The 23,382-nt window shown below is 40.0% G+C and overlaps 1 protein-coding gene and 1 pseudogene across 2 annotated transcripts in view; both read right to left on the bottom strand.

Annotated features, from left to right (window-relative positions):
* The window catches only part of MCU (mitochondrial calcium uniporter), a gene marked incomplete at both ends in the record, with an annotated part of 217,366 nt that extends 197,847 nt beyond the window's left edge, over positions 1 to 19,519 (bottom strand). Inside the window, one exon of the mRNA XM_079716050.1 lies at positions 19,376 to 19,519. Coding sequence (XP_079572176.1) covers positions 19,376 to 19,519 — 144 coding nt within the window. The remainder of the gene's footprint in view (positions 1 to 19,375) is intronic.
* On the bottom strand, positions 11,737 to 14,024 carry LOC307062379 (ATP-dependent RNA helicase DDX50-like; annotated as a pseudogene). The gene is made up of 2 exons: positions 13,929 to 14,024; positions 11,737 to 13,814 (listed from the first exon to the last, which is right to left on the bottom strand). The product of its transcript is annotated as an ATP-dependent RNA helicase DDX50-like (transcript).
* Positions 19,520 to 23,382: the final 3,863 nt, after the last annotated feature.

Raw genomic sequence — 23,382 nt, 5'->3', positions numbered from 1 at the left:
TGAAACCATTTCCTCTAAGATCAGGAACAACACAAGGATGTCCACTCTTGCCACTATTATTCAACATAGTTTTGGAAGTCCTAGCCACAGCAATCAGAGAAGAATAAGAAATAAAAAGAATACAAATTGGAAAAGAAGAAGTAAAACTGTCACTGTTTGCAGATGACATGATACCTAAAGATGCCACCAGAAAACTACTGGTGGAGAGCTAATCAATGAATTTGGTAAAGCTGTAGGATACAAAATTAATGCACACAAATCTCCTGTATTCCTATACACTAACAATGAAATATCAGAAAGAGAAATTAAGGACACAGTCCCATTTACCATTGCAACAAAAAGAATAAAATACCTAGGAATAAACCTACCTAAGGAGGTAAAAGACCTGTACTCAAAAAACTATAAGACACTGATGAAAGAAAACAAAGATGACACAGACGGAGAGATATACCATGTTCTTGGGTTGGAAGAATCGATAATGTGAAAATGACTACACTATCCAAAGCAAACTACAGATTCAATGCAATCCCTAGCAAATTACCAGTGGCATTTTTTACAGAACTAAAACAAAAAATCTTAAAATGTATATGGAGACAAAAAAGACCCCGAATAGCCAAAGCAGTCTTGGGGGAAAAAAACGGAGCTGGAGAAATCAGACTCCCTGACTTCAGACTATACTGCAAAGCTACAGTAATCAAGACAATATGGTACTGGCACAAAAACAGAAATACAGATCAATGGAACAGGATAGAAAGCTCAGAGATAAACCCACGCACCTATGGTCAACTAATCTATGACAAAGGAGGCAAGGATATATAATGGAGAAAAGACAGTCTCTTCAATAAGTGGTGCTGGGAAAACTGGACAGCTACATGTAAAAGAATGAAATTAGAACACTCCCTACCACCATACACAAAATTAAACTCAAAATAGATTAGAGAGCTAAATGTAAGACCGGACACTATGAAACTCTTAGAGGAAAACACAGACAGAATACTCTATGACATAAATCACAGCAAGATCTTTTTTGATCCACCTCCTAGAGTAATGGAAATAAAATCAAAAATAAACAAATGGGGCTTCCCTGGTGGCGCAGTGGTTGAGAGTCCGCCTGCTGATGCAGGGAACACGAGTTCGTGCCCCGGTCCGGGAAGATCCCACATGCTGCAGAGCGGCTAGGCCCGTGAGCCATGGCCACTGGGCCTGCGCGTCCAGAGCCTGTGCTCCGCAAGGGGAGAGGCCACAACAGTGAGAGGCTCGCGTACCGCAAAAAAAAAAAAAAAAAAAAAAAAGGGACCTAATGAAACTTAAAAGCTTTTGCACAACAATGGAAACCATAAGCAAGATGAAAAGACAACCCTCAGAATGAGAAAAAATATTTGCAAACGAGTCAATGGACAAAGGATTAATCTCCAAAATATATAAACAGCTCATGCAGCTCAATATTAAAAAAACAAACAACCCAATCAAAAAATGGGCAGAAGACCTAAATAGACATTTCTCCAAAGACATATAGATGGCCAAGAAGGACATGAAAAGCTGCTCAACATCACTAATTATTAGAGAAATGCAAGTCAAAACTACAATGAGGTGTCACCTCACACCGGTGAGAATGGGCATCATCAGAAAATCTACAAACAACAAATGCTGGAAAGGGTGTGGAGAAAAGGGAACCCTCTTGTACTGTTGGTGGGAATGTAAATTGATACAGCCAGTATGGAGAACAGCACGGAGGTTCCTTAAAAAACTAAAAACAGGGCTTCCCTGGTGGCGCAGTGGTTGAGAGTCCGCCTGCCGATGCAGGGGACATGGGTTCATGCCCCGGTCCGAGAAGATCCCACATGCCGCGGAGCAGCTAGGCCCGTGAGCCATGGCCGCTGAGCCTGCGCGTCCGGAGCCTGTGCTCCGCAACGGGAGAGGCCACAACAGTGAGAAGCCCGTGTACCGCAAAAAAAAAAACAAAAAACAAAAAACAACTCTGTAACGTAATCTGCAGATTGTAATACACACGCTAAACTCTTCTCAGAATGCAATCCAAATGCACTTTGAGAGCTGAAAGACACCCATATAGACATACATACACACACGCATACATACAATCCTGCTATCTGTGAGCTTAGACACATAGATACATGAAGGAAGCATTCTACCTGTGCCAATTTTAGTTTTGCTCCTAGCTATAAAATTATTATCAAGGCTCAAACTTCTTTTTATTCCAACTAATTAACCTTTTTTGAGTATACACTATAAGCACTTACAGATTCATTAAGAAGCAATTCCCCAGTTATCGTCAAATGATAAAAGTATCTAAACTCCAAGTAAGGTCAATTCTCCAATATATCATTTCTTTGTGGTTTAAATCATTGAGTCTTTGCTTTTACTTCACGGAAAATAAAGGAAAAAGACTGTGCCTTACAGCTAGTAGGGAAAACAAGTAGCCCTAACATGGTATCCGGCCTAGTAGAAGGAACCCTGGGCAACGAGGCAGGAGACCTAGCTTGTAGCTTCAGTTCTATCTCTAATCTGCTACCTAATGAATTCAACTGTGGTTCTACCAAGTTTATATCTAAATACAACTTGAAGTTTGGTTCTTTTATAGCAGAAATCAAACTTTTTCTTTAAGAGCCAGGTATTTTAGGCTTTGTGGGTCACATGGGCTCTGTTGCAACTCAACTCTTGCTGTAGTGAAAAAGCAATCATAGACAACATGTAAATGCCAAATGTATCTCTTCCAATAAAACTTTATTTACAAAAACAAGCAGTGGTCTCGGCTGTAGTTTGCCAATCCCTATTCTGTAATATCAGGGGCAAGAAAATCAATTGGCAGGATTGATTTTGTAAAACTACGTCATGAGTGCACACTGAAATAAACTGTGTTTTGTTTGCAGGGAGAAAATGCTTATGAATCAGGATCTTCACATACCTGAGAATGTTCAAGTTTCCCCTGCGTGAAAAGGTCACATCACCAATACCTAAGACAGAGCAGGAAAACACTCTCCCTTACATGGTTGTTAATGACATAACAGGGGGTGTGTTAATTTACATAGGCAAAATTTACAAGGTGACCTGCAAAAGTAAAATACCAGGTTTTAGCAACTTTAGCAGTAAATACAGAAACCCAAACCTCATTAACACCAACAGTCACTTCTTCCTTATAGTAAGCTAAATAAATTCAGAAAATTGCCAAGGTCATTGGCTTCCCTGGGAGAGCTGTTCAGTTTCCATGTAACTCAAGTGGTTTAGACCAGCAGACACTTGGTCATCCATAACCTGCTAAATTTCCAGGAGGCCAGAGTAACTAACTGTTTGTGCTAACGTAGAAGCTCTGATTCATTCTGGGATGGGACAGGGGTTGCTCATCACTATAAATGGTCTAATCAAGCCAAGATCAGATCTATCCTCCCTTAGAGTCTACCTTAGTAAAAATGTTCCATTCTGTGATAAGTCACCTTGCTAAATGCAGCATCATTTTAGCTACCAGGTATTCAATAGCAGGCTGGAGCAAAGAGCCGGCCCACAAGGATCAAGCAAGTGCCTTTTTAAAAACTAATCTTAAGGAGTTCGAGTTCCTCTCCATGGCTTTGCAAAGTAAGCAAAAACCATGCCAAATAGTAAAAAAGGCACTTACTTGACTCCCACAGTCCAGCTCCACACTCTAGCAGCTAAGATGTCACTGGCATGGTACATGGAGAGTGAGGTGGAAACGACATCTTGCCAACCACTGTAGGAATGGTAGTGAAAGACCTAAAAGAATAGAAAAAAGTAAAGTCAATGTCAAAGGTAAAGGCCTTCCTGAGCCTGCTGACATGGGTACCTCAGCATATAATGCCGAAAAAGAAAAGAAAGTCTGAAAATCTCTTGTTTAAGCCATTCTTAGCTGCTGGTTATTACAAGTGACCCTTAGGACAAGAGGGCACTTTTAAAAGAATATGAGTTATAACCTAGAATAAATCCAGACTGGTTATGAGAAACTCTGAAATAATACTTTTTTTCTTCAGGGAAAGAAAGTATTAAATCTTAGATAACCACATAGTAGGCTCATAGAGAAGTAAAAACAGAGAATTTGAAGCAACAACTCATAAATGAATACTTCTAGAAACAGTATTAAGAGGAAATTTTTTTCACCCCACCTCTACCCTTCCAGCATTTGAAAAACAGATAGAACCCTGATAAACTATGAAGAAATAAGAAATATTTTTTAAAACTTAAGGGGTCCCTGGCAATAGAAGTCTCAGGCTACCCAGGTTCGTTCAGCAACTTTCATTAATTTCAGAAACAAGTTTACAAAACTTAGAAATCTTGGTACAGTTAAAAAAAAATCCAATTCAATTGCCTAGCTATACAACTCTCTGGTTTAGGAGTCCTGTTTTAAAATGCTTGACTCTTGGCCAATTAGTCAGAGATCGTTCAAAAACAAGAACAGCAATTTTTAAAAGCCTGTTTACATACCTATCTCCTCTCTCCACACCTACACTATTTATGGGTGAAATAATTTGTGGAAAAAAAGTAGTGTGATTTGCAAGAAAAATAGCAATAGTGAAAAAACAAAAATCATTGTTAATTAGCAATACCGTCTCTCCTCTTTCCATCTAATTATTCCTACCAAAACAAAACAAACAAAAAACACTCTTCTTTTACTTGCAGGTCCATTTGGCACCCTTTGCATCAGAACCACAATGGAAAAAACAGACAGTTGAGTTTAATCATTCTTGAGACATCAGAATCCATCCAATAAGAAAAAGCAAATAATTTAAGTTTTCTTTCTAAATAAATTATAGCCAAAAGACTATTCTTGCACTAGCCCTTATTTCTAATATGCTTAAAGCTGGGTCACTTTTTAAATAGATAGTCTGGTGATTCAAATTGCCCAGGCCTCAATTAATTTACTTAGAATGGGATATTCACTGTTAATAGCATATCTGACCAGACTACATCTTGGGTGCCTAACTAATGTTTTCTTCTTAATTTTGGCTTGTGTTTGCTTTGCCTTAGCTACAGTCCCTGGAAAGCATCCATTTATTAGTGTTTCCCTCGCTGCATCAGCATTTCTAGTTAATGCGTTATAGCAAATCATTTGGAGGGAAACCTGAATGAAGTTCTGTACTGTGTATTCTGCAAAACTGTTCAAACCATATCAAAGATATTGCAAATAAAAGACAGCATGAAACTGGGAAGAAAAAATATTTATCAGAGATTTTTTAAATCAATGGCTACAAAGAAAGAATATACACTGCCATATATATATATATATATATATATATATATGATTTATTACTAAAACAAATACTTATTTCACACCAACTACCTTCCTCAAAAAGAAGTACTTCCCCTCAGACCCACACCTTGTTTTTCCTTCACTCCATCAAAACCATGACACAATCCAAGAACAATTTTGTTTTTAACCATATAAGCGACATATCCTTTTACAAAATAAAGCAGGTAGTTCCAAATTGCAAATTATTCCAAACACAGAAAAGAAACAATGAATAAATACCAACAAGTTTTCATTCACAGCTTGTCTGTGCTTGAAAAGTCTGAGAATTTTAATAGAACTAACCAAGCTTTTGCTGCAGTTCAGTCCCTCATGAGCTCACTGTAATATAGAAGATGCTGTTCTGCATTTTGTACAAGACACGTTCATCTGTGTAATGAAACATTACTCTTCTCCGCCTTCTCTCGGGAAGTATAAAGGGTTTTCCCAGGAAAACGATAAATGAGGACATTCCACACCAAAAGAGGAAACTGGCTTTTTTGAAAGTCAAAACAACATTCCTAATCTAACTTTTAAAATGACATAACATATTTCTCTTGCCTGTCCCCCTAAAATATTCAGCTAAAAAGGCTTTCAGTCAACAGGAGAATAGTTAAATATGTGCAATAGAGAAAGAAATACCACATAGTTAAAAATGAATGAATCAGAACCACAGGTATCAACTACATAAAGTATTAAGCAAAAAAGAACAAATTGCATAAGGATATTATACAGTATAATATTCTTCTAAATAAGGTTTAAAATATGTTTACAATATTGTATGAGATATATATGGCATAAACACATGCACGGAAAACACCGAACTGGAGAGAATGTTACTTTTGGGAAAAGGGGAGAGGAAATAGGATTGAGGAAGGAAACTTGGGGTAGCAATTATAGTTGTATTGTTTAATTTCTCAAGCTAAAGGAAACACATTATTCTACTTGTTTTTATAGATATTACATACTTCATAATTTAAAAAGAATAGACTTTCCCCTTATATGTTTGACTGAACTCAACATAGTTTCCTTATGAAGGACATCCACCTTCCCCATCCCCACCCCCAAAAAACAACAACCCTCTGTATGGCCTTTCCAAGTGAGCTTCTCTGAGAGCCTGCTCCTCAGTAGTTACTTTCTGTCTTTTCTTCTATTAGCGCTGCTACTTTCTGATGCTGGCTGTGATGTGACATCGGATCCATAACTCAGAGCCTCAGCTTGTCTCTACCTTTTTTTTGTTTTTTTGCCGTACACGGGCCTCTCACTGTTGTGGCCTCTCCCGTTGCAGAGCACAGGCTCCGGACGCGCAGGCCCAGCGGCCATGGCTCACGGGCCTAGCTGCTCCGCGGCATACGGGATCTTCCCAGATCGGGGCACGAAGCCACGTCCGCTGCATCGGCAGGTGAACTCTCAACCACTGCGCCACCAGGGAAGCCCTCTACTTTTAATCTTACCAAGAATACTCGTTTTAGGCAAGAAAGCTATTACACATAGTTCCCTTTCATTTTCCCCCTTTTACTGCTAAAAGCTCTAGCAATCATTAAAAAAAGAGCCATTATGTATCTAAAGCTCACCAGACTTTGTGGCACTTGGCCAAGCTATGAACTCTATTAGTAGTTGATTCTGAATCAACTACTAATGCAGTCTGAGATATTAAAATTAAAGAAAGTACTGACTGGAGTACAATTCTCCTTTTAATAAATGAATTTCCAAAATTCTGTAATACGGTATACTACAATTCTGTTCTATCATCTCAACTGTGCATGAACAACATTTTGTTTTGAAGCTTAAGTCAGAGCTAGAAATGGGAAAAATAAATTTCATTTTCTTTGGGGTTAAAATGAGAACAAAATAAGGAAACAAAACCCAATTATTAACATGCATATAGATGAGACATTCACACAGCGTATACCCTTGGGATCCCCTCAAAAACAAAAAAACACACACAAAAAATCACGACTACCTCTTTCTGGTCAGAAAACTCATTTTTCCTGTCTGCTCAGCAGCTTCTATCCCCAGCACTCAAAGATCAGGGAAAGAGAGGTAAGAAAGAGAAACTGACAGAGATAGACATAAGCTGGTATTCTTCTGTTTACAAAAGAAATGTTATTCCATCAAAACCAAATCAAAAACTTTCAATTTTCTTATTAGGTTTTTACTATTTTTTCCACTCCATTCAATCTATCTTTAAATACTTCTTTAAAGTATTCTGATATCTATACTCTGTTTTAAAATGAAAAAAGAGGTTTTTAATCACACTTGGCCACTTGCCACAGCCCTGCTTCACGGCAGCTAGCAGAATTCTGGCAGTACAAGATATAGGATACAGTAGGGGTAGAATGGAAAAACAGAAGATTAGCTCCAAAATAAACACCTCCAAAAATCTGTCATCTTTGGAAATATATATCTGTAGGGAATCTAGAGTTGGCAGCACCTTGTTCAAATAGTTCCTTTCTCTCTTCGGCAGTGCCCAGCCCTTCACTCTTCTCTCTTCTCCCTCACTTGCTCCAAATACCTGCCAGGTAGTTGTCATTGTGTCAATTTCTTAAATTACCTATAGCGTAACAGCACTACAATCTTTTTCCATTACTATTTTTACTTAGTGTTTTATACAGCCATGCTTGTTTCAGCACAATCTGTGCACTCTTTTAAGATTATTAGCTGCTGCCCGAATCAAAGAAAAGTAATTCCTTCTTCATAGTTCTATGATTCCCATTACTGCAGAATCTAGGCAGAGAACAGGATGATACACAGCTGCATTATTCACCAGGTTGAAGGATTTAGACAATGGTCCCTAGGACTTTTTATCTCAGTGTTGGGCTCTCATTTGTCTCATTTGTCTCAATTTTATATATATATAATAATGCTCTTGAGAAACTGGAGTGGCAGAAGCGATAGGAATCTTGTATATCTACATTTATAACATGGGAAGAAAAACTGCTAAAATTTTACTAAGATTTCATGCTTAGGAATGGCTAGTTATGTTGTTTATTTGTTTGTTTTTTAAAAAGTAAGATCATCATACATACAATGCTTACTATTCCCTAAAGGGAGTCAAATAAAGTTAGAGAGGACAAAGTTCAAGAAAATTACTCAAAAGTATTCCTCTAGTTAATGAACATAACGTTAAGAGTTTCTGCTTTGGGAGAGTATAATACACAGGACACATTCTTTCAGCAAAGATTTGCTGAGTGCTCATGATGCTATGTGAACTTTTTCATACTGCTATGCAAATCTTCCAGATTCTGATAGTATGAGGTAGGGGTGGGGAGGCAGAAATAAGGGGATAAGGTGGGTGTCTGATTTTATATATAAGTTTTAAAATCATTTAAAAATAATTAAATCAGATTTTTTAAAAATACAAAAGCAGAGGTGTAGAAAAGACAACAAAGAAGCATATTTCACACGATGATAAAAAGGAACACACAAAAAAGGTCAAGAAATAAAATTTCAGTACCTGAGTAACACAGTAACACAGGTCTTGAATTGAACTGTCTTTCTACCTAGTACTTAGCAGATGAGTGATAGAACTTGACGATTGGTTGTGGACTATCAACTCTACCTCCTAAATCTCCCTTTTCTCTATTCTCTTTTCTCCATCCTCAAGGCTGCTGTCCTAGTTCAGACATCTTTTGCCTGGTCCATTAAAATGTTCCTTACTGGTGTCTGTCTTTCCAGTCCCATCCTCTCCAATTAAGCCTTCACACTGCTGCCAGTGTGACCTACCTAAAAGCACAAACATAACCATGTGATTCCCTTACTTGAAATTCTTCCAATGCTCACCTACTGACAAGGAGTAATTTTCCAAACTGTGGCTTAAATTGTAGAATCAATTTAAATGAGTCCCAACCAGAATTTCCTTAAGAAAAGAGAACAGAAACTATGCATACATAGTAAAAATATTGTTTCATGAGACTTTTCCTAGTTTTATGCATACATGCACGTGCTCAATCATAACATAAAAGGTATTTCTACTGTGGGTTAAGTTTTTTTAAAAACCACTGAACTACATCATAAAATGTCAGCTCCTTCACAAGTCCTTTCACAATCTGATCCCTCACCACAGCAAGTGGTGAAGAGACAGGCTCTGTAGCCAGACTACTTGGTTTTATATGCTGGGTATGCCACTCGCTAGCTGTGTTATCCTAGGCAAGTCATTTACTAGCTATGTGTCACTAACTGACTGTCCGGGCAAATCTCTTAACCAATCTGATGCAACTCAGTTTCACTATCTGTAAAACGAGGATAATAACAATACCTACTCACAGGGTGTCACAAGAATTAAGTGAGACTGTGTACAGTGCTTGGCACATGGTGCACTTCATAAATATGAATTATTATTGGTATCACTGCTACTGTTCAGCCTAATCTTCAGCTATTCTTGCTCATATCCAGTTGTAACAAATTACTGGCTGCTTCTCAAATACATCATACTCCCTCATATTGTCATGTTAGATACTAGTGCTGCCTGGAATATGAACCAACCTTTTCAGTCCCCCACACATTATATTTCCTCATATTTCAGCTCAAGCAAGGCCTCACCAGTGAAGCCTTCCCCAACATCCTCGGATAAGTCTAAGTGCTCCCACTGACCTCCATAGGGAAAAAAAAAAGCACAGCCAGTTACAGTCTTGTTTATAGTCTTGTCTCCTGGCCAGACTGTGAACTCTTAGAAACACAAGAGAAACATCTCTCCTTACCAGCACAGTGTCTCACAGAGTAGGAGTTCCACAGATATATTCTGAATGACTCTAGGTATTAACCTTTCTATGTCTTTATTTTCTCATCTGTACAATGGGGATGGTATTTTGCCTGAAGGGTTGTTGTGGAGTATACTACACAATGTTATAAAAGTGCTTGATATAGAAGCAATGCTCAGTAATTACCAGGTTTACTGGGTGGGACTTTTTAGAATCGTAAACTAAATTTCAAAGATTTGGAGGGGGGTGGGGGGTAGGCGTAATACCTTAGACTCTTATCAGTTAATACCTGGGGTGGGAGGGTGGAGAAAGAGATTTAAGAAATGTAGTCAGTGGGAGGGATGGTGAGGTCTCTTGGAAAAAACTGCAGTAGATGCTTGAGAAAGGAACAAAACTGAAGGAACAGATGCTGAAAAGGAAGGAAGACCCACACTGACAACCAGCATGGTACAGTTTTAATTCTAGCCAGACGTAGGCTTAAATCCCAGCTCCAAAACATTTGTCCATCTTTGCATCCCTATCATTAAAACAGTTTATGACACGTAAGAAGAAATGAACCTATCCCGTCCTCAATTTCCTCAAACTAGCACAATATATCAAACTAGCACAATAATACCTCTTATAGGGTTATGGTGAGAATTAAACATGGAAACACAGTGCCTTTAGCTCTTAGATGCTTTCTTCTATATCTACTCCTCTATCTTTACAGGTCAGGTAGTTCAGCTAACCTATTTGCTCTCCTATTATTTTATAAACTATCAGTTGCATTAACTTTCTCTAAAGTTTAAAGCAGACATTAATCCTCTTAAACATCCTGTAACACCATTTACTATAGGTAAGTAAGAAGTATTATACAAAGTGGGCCTGTCTGAGAAGACAAAAAAAGAATTTAAAAAATCTTGAAACCTATAAGGTAGTACGGCTCAGGACTGTACATCTGAGACTGTCCTCTGGATAGCATCATACACCCAGTGGGCTCTGCTCAACAATTTTCTGGTGATTATTACAAGTGCTCTCCCCAAAATAAAGTGTACAATAAATTTTAAAAATGTAAAAACTGAAAACTTTAGTAATGAAGCATAAGAGGTAAAGACCTCACTCTTTTGGATTAATAAATATTATTAATGTCATTAAAGAACTTTTGGAAAAGCCTCTTATTTTTAAGAGAGATGTCAAAATGCAATGTCATATTATCCAATTATTCCAGAACTGTATTAGAAAAAGTTCAGTTTGGGTATGCTATTAGACCCAGTCGGTGATATAATTTACCAAGTTATGCTTTTATCAATAAAAAAAAAATCAAGCCTGTACACGGTTTATGAGTCAAGAATTCACCAAACTTATTAAAATTACTTTGCTTGAAGTCAACTTTCATTTTTACACAGGCTGTCTCAATGCAAGTGTTTAACAAAGTGCAGTGAAATAAATAAACAGATTGTTTCCCTTTTGTGTTCAGCTACAGAGGTCAAGTTTTTTATCAGATGTCCTCAAGCTTGATCTAAATCAGGGAGTAACTATTCAAGATTCAGTTTGACTTTAGGGTCTTACTGGAAGAATCTGACCCCAATTCACTTTTTCTTTTTTAAAGGAGGTTTTTTTATTCAAAGGTATAACTGGATAAGTAGATTTGTTTACAACCATTCTTGCAAAATACTTAAAAAAAAAATACAACCAACTTCTTTGCAAATAGCAGACACAGACCTCACCTATGATGACCTAATTTTTGGTGGATAATGTACATGATTAGGCAGAAATAGGCAAGCTCACACTGGTAGATTAACTATCTCAGTCAAAACTCTGTTCGTGGCCCCCACTTCTCGATCGATTTCTGTTCTCACTTCGTCTTCTACCATCTTGTCGACTTCGTGACCGACTCCCCTGTCGACTCTGTCTACCTGACCAGCCACCAGATCGACCACCTGACCAGCCACTTGACCAGCCACTCCTCTGTCTGGAATTAGATGTGTTTCCATCATAATATTCTTCAATTTCAGGCAACTTGGCTGGCACTGAGAGTACCCAGTCTGAATCATGCCACTCTGCCTGTAACCATTCTGACTCAGTTGTGGGAACATCAAAGCAAATGCCCATATTTCCTTTTAGGAGGCACATTCTGGTAATTTGGGACACAGCATTACTACTCAACTTTCTGTTAAGTTCTCTCCAAGCACAGCTAACATCGTGTATTTCTTCTGGGCTTCCAGAGTCATGGTCACAACCCCCTTATCAGAGGTGATCAAAGAACGTGGTTCAAAACTTGATGCGCCAGAGATGTGGGCTAATGCTGCAGCCAATGCATCCACTGCCCCTTTCTCTTCTATCAGTCTCTGAGCTGATGGTCGGAAAAAATCAACAGCAGCATAAGAAATGCAAGCCAGAGACCTGATGGCATCCACGCTTTTAGATTTAACTAAATCCATTGCAGAAGGAACACCTACACGTTTAAAAGTAATTCCTGCTTTTTGTTCCACATATCTTAGTTGACCTCTTTCTCTTGGTTGATAAAAACATATGCAAATCCCTGTCCAGCCAGCTCTATCTGTGCATCCAGAGCGATGAATATAGGACTCAACATCCTGTGGAGGTAAACTCTGAATAACCAGGTCAACCTCAGGAATGTCCAAACTACGGGCAGCAACATTGGCTGCCACCAAAACTACCCTCTCTGAAGCCTTTCAGTGTAATTTCTCTTTGTGACTGTGTGATGTCGCCACGTAAACACTGGGCATTCTGTTTTATGTGTGGATTCATGGCCATATCAGTTACATTCTCTTTGGTCTCACAGAAGATACTAGCCCTCTCTTCAGACCCACTGTAGACTTGAAGGACATCTCCAATAACTGCTGGCCTCTGAGATTAATGGCACTGGATGGTCAGATGTTCCACAGTAGTTGCAGCCTTTTGAGTCATTTTCCCAGCAAGGTCAACCTGTTCGCATCTGGATTTCATGTATTTTTTTGCAATTTTGTATACCCACTGTGGGCAAGTTGCAGAAAAATGTAAAGTCTGAGGATTGTCTTCAGAATCAGTTTTGTAGGATTCGTGGATAATATCTTCAACTTGTTCAGCAAAACCTAAATCTAACATTTGATCCACTTCATCCAGCACAATGTGGCGCAGTTTAGAAAGATCTAATCGGCTGCTCTACAGATGATCTTTGATACAAGCAGGGGTCCCAACCAAGATGTCAATACCATTTCGAAAATGATTAATTTGGCTTTGATATGATGTTCCACCATAAAAACACGCCACACTGAGTTTCCTAGTTATATCTTTGAAGTCTTTGGCTACTTGGTTTGCCAGTTCCCTTGTAGGAGCCAAAACAAGTACCTTTGGTGAGCGGCTTTTTTTAATTGTCTCTTGATTTCTTTGGAGTCTTTCAATCAAGGGGATGGCAAAATAGAATGTCTTTCCTGTTCCTGTCCGTGCTTGAGCAATTAAATCTTTTCCTTCATATACAGGGCCAAAAGTCTTAACTTGAATAGGAAAGAGATATGTTACCCCTAGACCTTTCAGAAGCTTTATAGTCTCTTCAGAAATAGGGAAATTGGAGAAGGCTCCTTCTTTCTGTTCACGTATTAGGGTCTCTTCTAGTTTATTATCACTTGATTTATGAGTAGAACTATCTAAGGATGACACTCGCTTTTTTTTTCATATTCATCAGTGTCTCCATTTGACAGATCTTTTCTTCTTGACTTATGAAAATTCATCTGAAAGTCTATGACATCCTTCCTTGGTGTCACCATTTAGCTCCTCTTTCATTTTAGCTTTTTTTGGGTTTGGGAGCATCCAGGTCACCTGCAACACCATTTCCTCTTGTTTCTGATTTCTCATCTGAGTCATAATGGTGCCTTGACTTCCTTCTATCACTCCAGCATTGTGTAATATGTTTTCAGCTTATCTTGTTTAAATCTTCCTAACAACCCTGTAAGGGAAGTACAGGTCCATAATCCCTTAACCGAAATTCTGACATCCACAGAGCTCTTTTGCCTCTCCTTCCTCTGGCTCTCGGTCTCCTCCAAAGGCGCCTCCAGCTCCATAATGTCCCCGCAGAGGAGTTTCCCAGGCATCATTCACCACCGCCACCGCTGCCGCAGCCTCCCTCTGGGCAGGCGGCCACAACCACCTGCGGGCAGGGACAGGGTGAAAGGAAGCGGGGGCAGGGCGGCCTCCCAGATGGGGCCGTGCATCACTTCCCCCAATTCACTTTTAACAACCAGTCTCAGCTTAATCATTTTTAGAATGAAACACAGAATTTTGTAATTTCATAGGAAAAGAACTTAATGGGAAAACCAGCAGGTGTGAGCCATTTTCAGCTCTGCAGTAACGTGCTGGGCTACCAAGGAAAAAGCCACTTTACTGTTCCTGAACTTTTATTTACTTAACCTTGTCTTGTCGAGCTCTAAATTCTAGGACTCTTTTAAGTACATGTCTTCCATGGTAACATCTCAGTTTTCCTAATAACATGTTGTTCCAGTATTGTATTAATCAGTCACATAAAGAATAGAGGATTCCCCTATATTGAGTGGTTATCTTGAGATCTTAAAAGGTAATCTTGTCCTTAATCACAGGAAAACAAACAGTAATTTTTTAAAGAAAACCCACGGAGCACAAAGCTAGAATATAAAAAGAAATAAAAGCAACATCTTAGTAGTTATTCAGACTACGGTATTAACGAAGTGCTACTATAGAAGACCATGACCACTCCTTGATTTCCCTTTCAAACAGTAGGCAGCCCCCAAACCAAAATTCACATTCAATTTATTGTCTTCAACATACACCATTCTTCTTTTTTTTTTAATTAATTAATTAATTAATTTTTTGGCTGCACTGGGTCTTCATTGCTGCGCGCTGGCTTTCTCTAGTTGTGGCGGCGAGCAGGGGTTACTCTTTGTTGTGGTGTGCGGGCTTCTCAGTGCAGTGGCTTCTCTTGTTGCAGAGCACGGGCTCTAGGCGCACCGGCTTCAGTAGTTGTGGCACACAGGCTTAGTAGTTGTGGCACGCGGGGTCTAGAGAGCAGGCTCAGTAGCTGTGGCACATGGGCTTAGTTGCTGCGTGGCATGTGGGATATTCCTGGACCGGGGCTTGAACCCATGTCCCCTGCATTGGCAGGTGGATTCTTAACCACTGCACCACCAGGGAAGTCCAACATACACCATTCTTGATGCTGCATTTCTATTTAGATTCCCTCTTAGAGTTCCATAAAGCATAAAATAGAGCCCCTTGAGACTCAGAAAAGTTCAAATAATCAGAATTTGTTGACTAAATCCAAATTTACTCATTCGACTATTTTATGGGGTTCAAAATAAGCAAGATTTTAAGTTAATGTTTCCATAATAAGTCTGCTCTAAGCATATTTATCCACAACCTTCAAAATCTTAATATTATCGTCAGCTAAAACAACAATAAATCTAGACTCTGATTCAAACATATCTTCCTAATAATCTGGGTATTTATCATACTTTTGCTTCTTTGGATAGAAAGTGTGTACCACTGTAGAGCTAATCGAATGTTACCAACTCTCTGCATCAGTCCACCATAAAGAAGTGTAATATACAACCAAAGACAGCACTGGCAATACCAAACTTAAAGCAATAACCCAAATGTGGTTACCTAAGCAACAGGTCATTAAAAAAAATCAAACCGGGGGGCAAATAGAGCACACCTTTCCACTGGCAAGCAGACAAAAGGGTGCGTATTCAATTAATGCTTGTCTGAGTGTTATCTATGTACCTAGTACTGCTCTGGAGTCTATGAGAGACAAAAAGGTAACAAGATACACAATCACTGCCCAGTAAGATAAGGTACCCACAAATGAAACATTTAGAGAACAAGCCAGTGTCAATCTGTGTCATGAAAATAATAAGTCCTATCAGCATTCAGAGAAGACAGAATAGAACAATGGAAAGGGATTGAGAGCTAGGAAACACACATGTAAAGATTCAGACTAGGATTTCTCCTTGAATCCACCTCCATTTAAAAGAATTTTTATCCCAGATGTCATTAACCACAAACGTAACAGAAAAGTCACTTCCCTCAGTTCCCATTAGGTCCGTTTTCTCATCTGTAAAGTGAGGAAGTTAGATTCAAAGAGGAGTCAAAGATCACAGTCTCCCACCTAAAATGAACCTTAGAGGTTAGAGGAGTGGTTAAGACTGAAATTCCGCTACAAAAACTGCACAGACATTTAATATGGGTATATGAGACACTGGCTTAAGTACAGTGGAGTATTTGTGCTGGGTGGATCTGGCAAAGTAAGACTTAGCCAGATCATGAGGAGCCCAATTAAAGAACTGGGACTTATCTCTGTGTCAGGCAATGTAACCTCTGTTAAAACTTTCAGGTTAAAAGAAAAGTAAAAAACAAAATTTCAGGTTAAACTGAAATGACATCACTGCCAAAGAACTACAATGTGTAAAGTAAAAAGGGACAGCCACAATATATAACAGTATAATGACAGACTTAAGTAAGAGATTTAGCAATTCAGCATAGCCGTTGACCACTAGGAAATGCCAACAGTCAGGCTGTCATAATCAGAGATGAGACAGTTTGATTTAGCAAAGAAATTACACAGCTCACAATGAAAGGCAGTTCCCCTCAAAGAATCATCCTTGAAAATAGCCACCTTCACTAACCACACAGAAAAGCATGCAACAGATATTTTACATCAGACTCAGTGACAGTCACAAGCTGGGAAGCAATAACAGGCTCTTCACATAGGAAAGGAAAAATTACACTAGATGGTGCTACAAATACTGAATAAGCCCCTGCACCTTTTCTCCTATTTACTCAGTTGAATGATGTTTTAATTGGGGGGGGGGGGTACAAGCTATGCTTTATTACTTCGCAATCACATTTACCTATATTAGCTGAGCTGTATTGCTCTGGACTTGTTCTTCAAACTTGGAAAAAATGAATTTCAAAAAACATACCTCTCAAGCAAAAAATTAACCAGTACTATAATTAGTTATGTCCCCCTGGCTCTAATTTACCATACCTACTACAGCAGAACAAAAGTGGCACAAGCAGGACTTGTGATCTAGTCCGATACAGAGTGCCATCTGCTGCACATACACAGGATGTCACCTCTGCAAGATTCAACCTTAGTGTCTCTCAGAGACCTTTATAAGAGCCAGTGGTTTGTTCCTATATTGCCTAATACATGTGCCTCAAACCAACATAGGAGAATTCTCACTCATGGGGCTTTGAAATACCAGTACTTTCATAACAAACAATAGTAAGTTTTATAAGGGAGGAGAAAGATGTGAAGGAGCAGTTGTACTTTATAATAAAAAGAACACAATAAGAGGGTCAGAATATCTGGAGTGGGTGGGAGTCCTAAAACTGTTGTACATTCATCGTGTAATCCTGGCCAAGTCTCTCCCTTTCTGGGTCTTAATTTCAAGCATAAAATGTCAACAGTTAAACAAATCTCTAAGAGATACCTTTCAAATTGAGTCTTGCGAGGAATCATAGAATAACAGATGGAGACAGCTAAATACAAGATAGCTTCAGAGCAATCGTAGAAAAAGAAAAAAACTGTTTATATATTTTAAATAATCAGGCACAACTTTTTTCAAAATCTTACAATTCTAAGTTCATTTGCAAGTCACCATGCTTATAACACTTCTGCCCTTCAGAAATAACACTTCATTTTAGTTGTGCTTTCACCTCAAATTCAGCACATCACTTTTATCCACCCCAGAATAGCACAGAAAAACACTTTCATGAAGTACCCGCACAAGGAAGGCACTCACAGAGTGACAGATTCACACAGTGGAAAATATACAAGGCACAAATTTCAAAATGCTAAATTAATACCACACCCAAATAGTCTTAAAAACAAACTGCAAAGTCAGAAGATGTATTATCAAAATACAAAGATAAAGACAACTTGGGAAGTCTTTAAATAGTTTGAGGGGGAGGGGAATGCAATCAGATTTTTGGATTGCCTTATGTTTTTAAGAGAACAAAACACATAACTGGAGGCTATGAAACATGCAAATCTAAACTGAACTGTGGAAAGCTCGGCTCTCACCCAAAAGCTTCAGCTAAGCAATATGTCAGTATGCCAAAACAAAGAAGTACAGTTTTCTCATAAGAACGAGGATAGGGTCCATACCTATGACTAATAATAACAATACCATCTTTCATTTAAAGAGCATTAGTTCTTTTCACTGTTCTTTCAGACACTTAATTTTACGCTGTCATCAGTCTTGGGGTATCCTCTGAAAAGCTCCAGTTCAGTTTTCCCTCAAGAGTTATGTGATCAGAACAAGACAGGTGGGTGTATTTCTTGAGAGCTGAAGGTACTAGTTTCTGCTATCAGGCTGTCTGCAGTGATTCTCTTATTACCACACTCTACAACTTAGCCCTAGGGAATAAAACCTAGACTCTTTCTCTTAGAGTTGGCCAGAGACCAACGGTATGGGTCTAGAAAGTCCAAGGGAAGAGAACCTGCTGACTTGTTAGGTCAAGAACCCCATGCCAAGTTGATCTCTTGCAACTGAAAAAGAAACACACACACACACACACACACACACACACACGCACACACACCCCAAGGCTGTTCAAATAGAAACTCCCGTGCGTTGCCAGCCAATGAAAGCCAGCAATAACTGGTTAATACAACCACCAAATCCCTGCCGCTGTGAACAACTTGTCATATTCTCTTCCCCTCTGCCTGCTGCCCACCTTCCTTCTTCAGGCACGCGTGAACAAGCTTATAAAACAGCCCTCCAAAAGCACCACCGAGGACCTTTAAGGAACTAAGAGGTTGCCTCCTGAAGCAATGCAGCATCCATCGCAAGGGTGCTGTTCCCCATGCCCACACGCAGGAAGTCACACGGGGGGATAAAGTTTGATTTTCCGTCTTGCCCGTTCCCAGAGGGTCGAGAAGAGAACTAGGGAGCGGCCCCGCTGGGGTCCTGGGTTGCCCTCCGGGGGACAGTTCCCAGCAGTATGGCACTGCCACTCTCCTGACACATACACAAGGCAGCCGCGGCAACTCTGGACACCCCAACCCGCCTGGAGGAGGAGGGAAAGGGGACAACTTGAACGGGGCTCAGTTCAGGAGCAATGGGGCAGAGCTGTTAAGTAAAAAGGAGGGAGGGACCGAGATCGGGGGCGGGTCAGAGAGAGGTTCAAGTCCCGTCCCTTCCCCGCCCTGGTGTCCCCGGTCCTGCGGGAACATCCCTGCCGTAGCCCCTCCTCCTCCTCCTCTCGGCTTCCTCCGCCCTGCCTTTTTTTCCTGGTTGCCGCCGCAGGCGCCTGAAGGGCACGGCGGCTCCTCGGTGCCCGGCAACCTCTGGAGCGGCCGCGAGTTGAGGTAACTCGCCCGCTGCCCCGGCGGCCTGCCCGCCGGCTGATCCCACACGCCAGCGCCGCCCCGCCCTCCCCGGAGCCGCCGGGCGCGCTCGCTCACCGTCCGGTGGTGCTGCTGCTGCCGGTGGCGGCTGACGCCCAGCGCGGGGAAGCAGCCCGAAGTCAGCGCTCCGCAGCCGCCGGCGCCTCCGCCGCCTCGGGAGGAGAGGAGCAGCAGGAGCGATCTACCTGCGGCGGCCGCCATCTCTCAACTGGAAACGGCGCCGACCCAGGCAGCGCAGCGGACGGCCGGGGCGGAGCTAAGACCCGCCACTCACCGGCGCCGGTCCAATTGTCGTCCTTGACTGAGTTGATGAGGCGGGGCTTCTTGCAAGGCCCAATCGACAGGCGGGAGAACCACACTAGAGACTGCCTGTCACTTCCAGAGTTACCTATTGTGGGACATAGTCAATTACGGGCAAATTCTAGGGAACCGGTAATTGTCACCCGAGCCCCTCAGAATAGCACCAATAGAGATGGCATATTCGATTCGGCTAATCCTCACCAAAGATACAGCTAAGATAAGGGTAACTGGGGAAATGGATATTTGTACAAAGCTCTGTACTTCGTGTTTTAAGTTGGCAAAATAGACACCAAATTAGTAATCATTAGCTAGGTATGTTGGAACTCCCAACGACACGCCCAGAGTTATCATTCTTAACTAATGGTATTTGGATATGCTGAAATTATCCCGTCATGGAGTGATCTAATGACTGTGATATGTAGCATAGTACAGGAGGGGTAGAATGATTATGATACCAAGGTCCCAGAATGAGTACATGTTATCAAAGTGAATTAACAGACCTGTATACATTTCAGATACTCAGTTCACTTTTACAGCACCTTTATACTGATATTCTTACACTCTCCAGAAGCAACACTCTATTTTCTTACCACTTTTGACCTTATGTGCACTTATTAAACTATAGAAACAGAGCATGCTGATAATGTAATAAAAATCACGTAAAGGTTACCTTAATGAATTTTCATAATTTAGCTAAATTAGCCATTAGAATACACTTTGGAATAACACTTTCTCTTGAAAAATCCTTCCACAGAGACAAGCTCATAATGATAGCTCATTGAAGACTGAAAGAAAGGAGATTTGAGGTTCCTGAATTTCCTCAGAAGAGGATTTCTTTGCTGTCTGTTTATTGTTATCAGCTAGTTAATTCTCACACCTCCTTTTAAAATCTGGAGCAGGAAAACGGTTTGGTAAGCAAATAAAAGTATTATCCTAAATTTTGGGAAACATCTTTCTAGTGTACCCTAAGGTGATAAATTTAAGACAAAACAACACGCACACAATTTTATTGTATCACTTATTCTAATTATATACTTTAAAGTTTGACTGAAATGTTACTTTTTTGGCCAAGAATAGCTAAATAATGAAGTGGAGCTTTTAGTTTGTTTAATCCTTCCACCCACTCCAGAACTGTAAGATGATTGGCTTCTCCAGGTGAGACATTCAAACCATTCACCCAAAAGGCATTTATTGCTCAACAGTGGAACATAAGAGCTCAGGAATGAGATAAGCCCCCCATTCAACAGCTGTACACACTAATCCCCCTAGTTGGAAATCTGTGACATTCCTGGGGTAACTTCACTTACAATCATTTTCCACTCATCTATATTTATCCCATCTGCATTCTATGTATTTATCCATACTCTGCCATTTCCCCTTCTCTCTTGTCCCTTTACACCTTCTTACTAGTATTACCACGGGTTTTAGTTTTGTTTTTACTTTCTGTCTTCGCAAATCTGGCTATGAATCAGTATTGTGCCTTGCACTCCATCTTACACTTTGAAAAGTTCTACTGGAATTGCCTTTCCCCTATTTATCGAAATATGAAAATGAGACATGCATCCTGCATTACTGAGATTTAGTTCTGTGGATCTGCAAAAGAACCACGATAGTTTTTTTTTTCAAGTGCATAAATCTGAAACTGGAGGGATTACCAAAAGCTTCCTCTTTATTTACCAAAATGTGTCATCTTTTATCTACCAAGATGATACCATTGATTAACCACAGGTAGGCTTCATATTCTGAGGATCCACTGACTAAACTGAGTTCTAATAATCCAGGGATAGAAATTAATCTAAACAAATGTCAATTATCTCTTCACAGAGAAAACCTGTCCACAGCTGCAAAGGACATATCTCATATCAGCTGGTTGACTAGGCCAAATAAGGAGAAAATGTAGATAGCTCAATAGAAAGTTATCCTCTAGACAGAAACATACATACACACACACACATGCACACACACACACCAAAAGTGGTTTGTGGAAGAATAAACCAAAAAAAAAAAAAAGTTACCTCTGGGAAATTTTAAGGGGTAGCTATCCTTTTGAATGGTTTAACTTTTTCCCATCTGCATGTTATTTTTATTATTACAAAAATATGTTCAGTGAAACCTACATGACTGCAGAATTGTTTTCTGTGCCAATCCTTAAAACAGGTTGATCTTTTCTTTTAGCTAAAACTAATCAGAACAGATTTTCTGGAGCGTGAAACTCTAACTAGATTCCCTACTAAAATGTACACTAAAGTCAGCTCCAAAGTATGACTCAACTCAATGGAGTATTTGTCTAAGCATTCCAGAATAGCCAGGGTAGTTGATGCACACAGCTTATTGACGTGAACAAGAAAACATGAAATGGATCTGCTTAGAGATCTGGGGGCTATGTTTCATGGTTTACTGATGATATGAGTTATTATTCAAGTGAGATCAGCAATTCTTAAAGATCAAAAAATGTATGTTAAGGAGAGGGAGAAGAAAGGGGTTTTAGCCTTTAAATAAGTATCATAAACCACAGCTTAGATCTGTTTTCTGGTGATCTGGCTTCACTATTTTTCCAGATGTCATTATTCCTATTTTTTATACCTACCCATCTGTAGAAGTACTCAAATACTGAAACCCCACCACATAGCTTGTCCTGGCTATAGCAATATCTGGTCTGACTTCATCAAACACATACACACATTTTTTTTCCTTCCTTATTTTTGTTTTTCTCCTTTTCTTCCCCCTTTAATAGAGACTGCAACCTCACACTGGATCATTTACATGCTTTATATACATAATTTACATAAATATGTTTACATACCTCTTCTTAAAACTTTTGTGTGGCAAGAATTTCATGCCCCAGCCTCCAAAGAATGACTGACTCCATATTCATTTATAACTTAGTGACCCTAATCTAACATTCTTTTAGGTCGGAAACATCCAGTCTGCAAGTTTATTTATTTATTTATTTATGTCTGTCAAGCACGCAACGCCGGGAAAACATTGAGTTGAGAAGGGCAGGGCTTGTTCAAATAGGACTGTCTTTGTTCATATTTCTCAGGATCTGAGAGGTTGGCAGCTAACTTTCACACTGTCCTTTTTAATCGATTTTTTAAAAATAAATTTATTTATTTATTTTTGGCTGCGTTGGGTCTTCATTGCTGCACGCGGGCTTTCTCTAGTTGCGGAGAGCGGGGGCTACTCTTTGTTGCGGAGCTCGGGCTTCTCGTTGCACTGGCTTCTCTTGTTGCGGAGCACGGGCTCTAGGTGCGCGGGCTTCAGTAGTTGTGGCACGCGGGCTCAGTAGTTGTGGCTCACGGGCTCTAAAATGCATGCTCAGTAGTTGTGGCACACGGGCTTAGTTGATCCACGGCATGTGGGATTTTCCCAGACCAGGTCTCGAACCCGTGTCGGCTGCATTGGCAGCCAGATTCTTAACCACTGCACCAGCAGGGAAGTCCCTCACACTGTCCTTTTTGTGTTGGATTGGCCTGTGGCCTCCTATAGCCTTTGCTATTTAGTAGACCTTTGGAGTCATGAAGTCTTTTGTCTCTATCTGAAGTGATCCAAAGGGGCAAGACACTGATTCTGCACTTGAATAAACCACACCTCCTAAGTGCATAGGAATTCAGCACACATTTTTATGGAACCCAACACTATCCATTCCAGAGTATTCAAAAGTGCCCCCCCAAATCCTAAGAACATTCTCTGACAAGGCTGAATTACATCAAAATTCCAAATTGGTAAAGGGCTCCCCTCTCTCAGCACTCTCCAGGTATTTA

This window comes from Hyperoodon ampullatus (assembly GCF_949752795.1).
Source record: "Hyperoodon ampullatus genome assembly, chromosome: 1".
Lineage (NCBI taxonomy): Eukaryota > Metazoa > Chordata > Mammalia > Artiodactyla > Ziphiidae > Hyperoodon > Hyperoodon ampullatus.
Note: the sequence above shows the minus strand (reverse complement) of the source record. Positions and strands in the feature narration are given on the sequence as shown.